Genomic DNA, 7637 nt, shown 5'->3' with positions numbered 1-7637 from the left:
TCTTCACACCAATTTCTTTAGTATCTTGACCACTTCCTGTTGTGCTTCGTTGCTTGACATAGGCTTTGCCAAGATGTCAGTGTCTGAACACTGCCATTAATAGTTATCATTTGTCCTTCAAAACAGCAGTGTTTAGTTTGGAAATGAAGTAATATTAATAAACCAAGAAAAAAGGATAGCTGAACAGTTAGACAGTAAAAAATAACTAAGTAAAACTGTGAGCACAGTTAATTTAAACAACCCAATGCTCTGTTTAATAAATTACAATAAACATAGCAATATCAATACTATTACTGTAATATTATGCAATTTTACTATACATAAACAAATTAGAGAGTCACAGAATCACAGATTGTCAAGGGCTGGAATGGACCTTGAAAGATCATCCAGTCCAATCCTCTGCCAGAGCAGGATCACACAGGAATGCATCCAGGTGGGTCTTAAATTTCTCCAGAGAGTGAGACTCCATAAACCCCCTGAGCAATCTGTTCCAGTGTTCTGTCCCTCTCACAGGAAAAAAAAATTCCTCACCATGTTTACCTGGAACTTCCTATGTCTCAGCTTCCCACTGCCCCTTGTCCTGTCATTTGGCATCGTTGAGCAGAGCCTGGCTCCATCTTCCTGGCACTCACCCTTTACATATTTATAAACATGCAAATGTCACTGCTATCTCTGGTACCTCCTCCAATCACCTATGAACTTTCAAAGCTACCTTTTGTTTTGTCACTTGTTTCCTAAATTGTACAATAATATATAACAAACAATTATTTGGTATTTCCTTACAGTAATAATGGTCAATTGGGAGTGTTTAGTGACAGATTGTTTGAGGTTCCATGCTGCCCATGTGGTCATATGAGACTATGATAGCTGTTACATATCTAAAGAGGCTTATTTATGTTAAACATTTATTAAAGTGGGCTAGAAATCAAATCACAAACTCTTGGCTTACAACCTCAGTTTAATGAGTGGACTCAGTGTAAGGCATTTTAAGGCTTCTCTTCAATTACAATCTTCTGCTGGAACTGAGAATCACTTTCTAACAGAGAAATCTATGAAAATGTCAAGTTCCACAGGAACACATCTTTGTCAGCAAGAACATTTTTTTATCTTCAGATTGGCATATCTTCATCATTGGCTGAAATGCAGATCAAATTTGGCTACAACATCCAATTGAAAAAAAAAAAAAACATAACAGAACAAGAAAGTGAGTAAAGCAGCTACAAAAGAATTAGCTCCCTACCCAAGCAGAAATTTCTTTGGAATCTTAGAGATATCAATCTAAACTTCTAAAGGAATGTTGATGTTTGATTTGACACAACAGGCTCAGGTCTTCACAGCAGTACAGTTTAGCAATCTGTAAAAAAAAACAAGATGCACTGTAAGAAGAGATGAGATACCACATAGTGAGTCCCCCAAACCACTTGTCACTTTTAGGGAAAGGCATAAATGAAAGAAGAAAAATTAAATGCATTAACTTCATCAAATTCAGCAACATGCATATATTTATTTTCCTTTTGTCTCATTTACTTCTCTTTTTCCTTCTTTTTTTTTTTCCAGTTTGTATCCCTGAATTGCTTGAACCGTGCTCTCCTCTCTCCACTTCCCTTCAGGAATTCTCAGTCTCTGGTCTGTATCTCCTCTTTAATTCTCCTTGTCTGTGCTTTTTTGTTTTCCTTTCCATGGTGCTTTTCTTTCTGACACTAAACACAATAAGCTCTTCTCTCTCAAAACTCCTTTTTTGTCTATTTTATAGCCTGTACTTGTTCCATCTCAGTATATTATCATTTCTTCCCCAGATCCTTACAAAGAAAAAGATGTGTGAATGGAAATGGTTTGGTGACTTATAGGAGCTGAAGTCAGAATGCTTCCAATTTTCCTCTTGTCTTCTATCTTTTCTGCCACCCCTTCTCTTATGACACCTGCCTGTTCTGCTGCAAAACAGGCAGTACAGATAGCACCACTTATCTCTAGCAGCAGTTCCTAGGAATGAAGGTATGACTAAATTTCCAAAAGAAAACCACTAGACACTGTATTTCAGCATCTAAATCAATTTGACTAAACTGCTGTGTTTTGAAGCTGTTTTTCCCTTGTGGATTTTAACAGGAAACAGAGGAGATCAGGATCTTTGAAAATTACACACCTTCATTAGAGGCTCCAGGTATATGACTTAAAAAAATATGCCAACATCTCCAAACTCAGAGGCATTATTTGGTTGTGTTTTCTACAGTGTGGCTGAAAGTTTCTTAATTTACATACCCAAAGTGACTGCACTTAATTCCTGGCAAAATGTTCCTACAAGTACTCTCTTTAGAGCAAAGGCAGCCTGACAGAAGGCTCCACTGCTTAAATGCTTCTTATACTAGAATTAAAGCATAATTCATGCTGCTGTTGTAACTAAGATACCTCCAGAGCTCACAAGACCAAAACAGGAAGAAAGAGGTGCTGGTCAGGTAGCAAGCTGTGTTTTTATATCATTAGTCCTTGAGAATGTGGGAAGGGGCTTCATTTAACAGCAAAATATGCCAAGTTCATATATTCTGCAAGCTCATGACACCAATAATATTTCTCTTACAAAACTAACGAAGTCTATTTCCTCAGAGTTAGAAGCTTTCACCTTGCACTACAAAGGTGATATTTTGCACTAAAAGAGAGAAAATGGGCAAATGGAGAAGACTATGCTAAAATCCATGAGCTCATAAGGAATAGATCTGCTCCACAAAAGCCACACTTCACTGACTAAAGACAGAAATACCTGCCTCAGAGCACCAGCAGACCATTGCAGGCAAATTTTTAAATGCCTGAAATGATACCTGGATTAGACTCTTTTCAGGACGTGTATTGGAAGGAGGGCTTTCCAAACACTTGAACTGGTTAAGGCTGGATGTTAAGAAAGGCCAGTGAGGTTCATTATCTACACAAAACTAACACTCACCACTCATTAGTAGAAAGCAAGTTTTTCCACACATTTGCAAAAGGTTTCAGAACAGGTTCTTAGCAAAGATTTCAGGTCTGTTGGCTACTTACTAAAGGAAGAAGTGGGTTAGCTTTGCAAACATATGCCCAGTGGTGATTACTGTAAGACCACATAGGTAATCTGGTGAAAAAGTAACACTGAACAAAATGTATCTGCAATCCTGTGAGGTATATTAATTGTAGAATATAAATACATAAAATTACAGTGGAAGTTTGTTATTATTAACTCTTACTTTTCTTTCTGGCATGCCTTGAGTAGAACTGAGGCTGTAAAAGTAAACCATTTCTGTTCGGTGACACAGGTTTCAGGCTTCCAGTGGAGAAATTCTTTCTCACACTCCAAATTCCTTCCAGTGCCACTGTTAATAATTTGTCAAAATAACATTGTTACAAATGATCACTTCAACTTGTTCTAGAATTAATGTAATTTTCAAGGTAGTCCCTTTGGTCCATTTATTAATTAGAAGCAGTTAAGCAGAACACTATAATCTTCCTCCATAGTTACCGAAAAGGGATTGGTTTAGTTAAGTAGAAGGGCTAGGCGATAGGTTGGACTCGGTGATCTTAGAGGTCTTTTCCAACCTGTTTGATTTTGTGATTCTCTGACATCTGCAGAGAGCAATCGAGATTGCTGATGGTATACAGCGCCCTCTACTGTCAGCAGAACAGCTGTATTCACCATCTTGGGAAGAAAATCCTGGGTACTCAGAAAGGCGCTATTATATATCTAAGAAAAGCAAGGAGCTGAATCATGCAAATCCAAATTATTAATCAGGCTTGCCTCCTCCATGCCCCCACGCCCACATCCCCCCCTCCCCCCCTTTTTTTTTTATTTTTTAATACACCAACATATAGAAAAAACTAAGGTAAGGAGAGAAGATGTGGAATAACCAGCTTTACACAGTGGACTCTACAGAGAAGTACCTGAAAAAGAGTCTCAGCTTATCTGATAAAGAAAAGAAGACCTTGCAGTCAATCTGATAAGATGGTCCATCTTTAAGCATTACAAACTTGTGAAAATGAGTTTTCTACAACTAGATTAATACATCCTATGGCTGAAGTAGACCTTCAGCATGATGCAGATTTTGTTTTATATGGGTCACATGGTTTCAGGCTCATTTCTGCACCAAGACTAGCAAATGAGCTTGGACTAGGGCTAACAGTTTTAAGTGCAAAATATTTAAACTGTGTGCTTAAAATGGTGAATCCAGGTGATGTTTCTTAATCTCTTCTAGCATTAAGTTCTACCTTTGTTAAAAAAAAAACCCATAAATTACTTGTACTCTAATCTTACTTTATTTCTACTTCTCAGAACTTGTAATACAATCAGAGAATCATAGAATGGTTTAGGTTGGAAGGGATCTCAAAGATCATCCAGTTCTAAACCTCTGCCATAGACAGGGACACCTCCCACCAGAATAGGTCACTCAAGGCCTCATCCAACCTGGCCTTGAATACCTTCAGGGAGGGAGCATCCACAACCTCCCTGGACAACCTGTTCCATTGTATCACCACCCTCACTGTAAAGAACCCTTTCCTAACATCTAGTTTGTTTCTCCCCTCTTCCAGTTTAAACACATTACTTGTCACCCTGTCATTACAAGTCTTTGTAAATAGTCCCTCTCCAGCTCATTTGCCTACTGTAATCAAGTCTCTTCATAACATCTAAGATGCTTAAAGAGTCTGATTTTCTAACTGCTTTTGCTGTTTTCCTGTCCTTTATTTACCTTTATCATTCTTACTTCAGCTCTCTTTTTCAATACAAACTTCAGTTTTGAAGATCAGAAAGAGACAAAATATTCTAATTACAATACTTCTTTCAAAGGGAAAAGTAACAAAACCTCCCTTACTCCTTGGCATTTGTTTTTGTTTTACTAAACTGATAATTTATATGGAACTGTCCAAGTTCTTTATGGTCCTGTAATTTCAAACTTAAAAAAAAAAAAAAAAAGGTAATAAAGGTTATATACAGTTCTTTTGTTCCCTTAAGGTATTACATGAATCATTTAGGTTGGAAAAGACCTTTAAAATCACTAAGTCCAGTCATTAACCTAACATAGACAATTCCACCCTTCTGGGCTATTCTTTTAAATAATAGTTTTGCCACAGTTCCACAAAACAATTTGTATTTCATTTGCTGACAGTTGTCAATTGCTGATTAAGAGGATTACCTGCAGATGGATGTTTAATGTGGCATGCTTCTTTCTGAAAATTAAACTCTTCTTGGAGTATTTCTTTAACTCTCCTAGATGGCTCAACATACACAGATTTCTTCCCTGAGAGCAAAACATATTACAAAAGAATCAGTTATTTTAAATTCCCTGGATGTTAACACGTTCTGCCAAATGTAACCATAGAATGGTTTGGATTGGAAGTGACCTTAAACATCGTCCAGTTCCAACCCCCTCTGCCACGGACAGGGACACCTTCCACTTGATAAGGATGCTCAAAGCCACATCCAACCTGGCCTTGAGCACTTCCAGTGATGCACAACTTCTCTGGGCAACCTGTTCCAGTACCCCACTTCTTTGTACTGAAGAATGTCTTCCTTACAAATTTACCTTCTTTCAGTTTAAAATCATTACCCCTTATTTTGTCTGTACCTGCCCTTGTAAAAAGCCCTGCTCCAGCTTTCCTGTAGGCTCCCTTTATGTCATTTCATGTTGCTCTGCCTGTGCCTTTAAAACACTAAGGCAAATGATTTCCAAATACAGGATGGTGTTCAGCTAGGCCCTGCTCCCCAGCATCGAATGATTCCTGCTGATAGGACCACTCTGTGTAAATCTAAACAGAGCAAGCTGGTGAGGTGGGTCTCCCCCTAGGGCACTCGAGGAGACAGGGCCGTTGTGTCTTCCGATGTCGAACAACTCAATGCATGGAGGAGGTCTTCAAAGAGATGTCTTCGCTAAAGGCGATCTCCAAGGTGCTGAGGAGGGATTAGGACACCTCAAGGCAGCCGAAGAGTCTCTGCCTCACAAGGCCTTACCCACACCCCATCTGCGGTGGGGTGCACAGGAACGCAACAGGCAAGATGCCACTGAGTCGGGTGGCCGCGGAGGATCAGTGGGGAGCTGCAGGGGGAAAGACTCAGCTGCCCGGAGGGGACATGCCGGGTGAGGGGTCAGGTTGGGGAAGGGGAACGAAGGGCACAGCTGGCGGGAAGAGGGGACGGAAGCGAGGCGAGCCCCACCGCCGGACCGCAGTACCGCTGCGCTCACAAGGCTGCGCGCTGCCCTCCACCTCGCCGCCGACACCGCTGCCCGCCTCCTCGGCCGCCGGCGCCGGCTGCTCTCCGCTCGCTGCCCTCATAGCCGCCGCGGTCGTCACGCCCGGGCAGGTAAAAGCAAGGCGAGCCCGTCGCCACAGCAACGGAGGCGCACGGGGCGGTCCGGCTCTGCCCTGCCGCCAGCAGGAGGAAGCGCGCAGCGGGCGACGGCGCGGCGGGCGACGCAGAGGCCCGGCGGCCCGGCCGGCCGCCCCGCCACCGCCCTCCGCTGTGCTGGCGCTCGCCTCGGCGCAGGAGCCAGGGCCTGACGGAGGGCACACAACCTATCCCGCGTCTTGTCCCGAAGGCCCAGATAGGGTCCGCCGCTCCCAGCCGCAGCTGGGGTGTTTCAGCCCTTCCACAGGCCAGGGATACATAACAGCGGGGGCACGCCCAAGGCAGGGTATGGCCAGGCGCCGCCCCACCTCCTGCCTGTTTGGAGCGTAGGATGGGTGACGGCTCTGGGTATCATTAATGGGTCTTTGCGGCAGTCAGCCTTGCTGTGCTCCGCAACAAACATTTTGCATCCCTGTGGGGTGTCACCAGTGGCTTCGTTTTAATAGCACTTGTCATAAAACGAGGCATCATGAGATGCTGTTCATAGGAAAGAGAGAAGTATAGTTGACGCTCCTTGTTTTGCCACTGTTCAAGTTGTGAGAAAGGAGAGCAGCTGGCAGATGCATAGAGCTCTCCTGCTCACCTGGACAGAAGCAGCTGTTTTGAGATGTAGTGATTTTTGTTTGAAACTTAGACTTGAACCAAGGTGAAAGAAAAAGAAAAGGCAGGAAGCACACATAATTGGATCTCTCACAGATAGCTAAATCATCTAGAGATGTGGATTCTCCAGAAGAAGTTGAAATGAGAGATGCAGACTGATACATTTAATGTGAACAGTAACACAGGTAAATTAAACTCACCACTCTAAACATCCTATTTTTTCACTTGTAAGCAGACAGGCTGAACTGACAAACAGAAGCAACAAAAATGAAGTCACTGACTAACATTTTTCTACTAAGTTAAACCAAAATTTTTAAACCAACCAACCTCCCTTCCCAGTACTGTGCAGTCAGGTTTAATGACAGCAGCCAGTCCAACTCTGATGTGAACGCCTAGGAGTCAAGCTTTATCACAAATGCATAGGATACAAGCTTCATCACAAATTAGGTGTCATGAAAATAAATGAATTATCTGAAGGTTAAGGAATTTTGAGGGAAAAGTTTTAACTACATTGGCATCCTAGTATTCAAGCTGGAATAAGGAATTCCAGCAACAGAACAAGGGGACACAGTCTCAAGTTGTGCCGGGGAAAGTATAGGCTGAATGTTAGGAGGAAGTTCTTCACAGAGAGAGTGATTGGCATTGGAATGGGCTGCCCAGGGAGGTGGTGGAGGCACCGTCC

General features: G+C 42.2%; 1 protein-coding gene across 1 annotated transcript; it reads right to left on the bottom strand.

The window, feature by feature from the left end:
- Positions 1 to 940: 940 nt before the first annotated feature.
- Positions 941 to 6327, bottom strand: C3H11orf97 (chromosome 3 C11orf97 homolog). Its single transcript, XM_064140548.1, has 4 exons — positions 6192 to 6327; positions 5145 to 5249; positions 3207 to 3332; positions 941 to 1354 (listed from the first exon to the last, which is right to left on the bottom strand). Exons 1-4 carry the CDS (start codon positions 6280 to 6282, stop codon positions 1347 to 1349), a joined length of 330 nt encoding a protein of 109 aa, XP_063996618.1. The 5' UTR covers positions 6283 to 6327; the 3' UTR covers positions 941 to 1346.
- Between the last annotated feature and the right edge of the window lie 1310 nt (positions 6328 to 7637).

Source organism: Pogoniulus pusillus, chromosome 3 (assembly GCF_015220805.1).
Source record: "Pogoniulus pusillus isolate bPogPus1 chromosome 3, bPogPus1.pri, whole genome shotgun sequence".
NCBI lineage: Eukaryota > Metazoa > Chordata > Aves > Piciformes > Lybiidae > Pogoniulus > Pogoniulus pusillus.
This window is presented reverse-complemented; position numbering and strand designations above follow the sequence as displayed.

Bases quoted from the DNA above. Each gene is read 5' to 3' on its own strand.
- C3H11orf97 (XM_064140548.1), bottom strand. From the start codon at position 6,282: ATGAGGGCAGCGAGCGGAGAGCAGCCGGCGCCGGCGGCCGAGGAGGCG. The intron at 5,250-6,191 runs GTGAGCGCAGCG...TTTTGCTCTCAG, and splicing joins GGAGGGCAGCGCGCAGCCTT to GGAAGAAATCTGTGTATGTT. The intron at 3,333-5,144 runs GTAATCCTCTTA...AATTATTAACAG, and splicing joins CATTAAACATCCATCTGCAG to TGGCACTGGAAGGAATTTGG.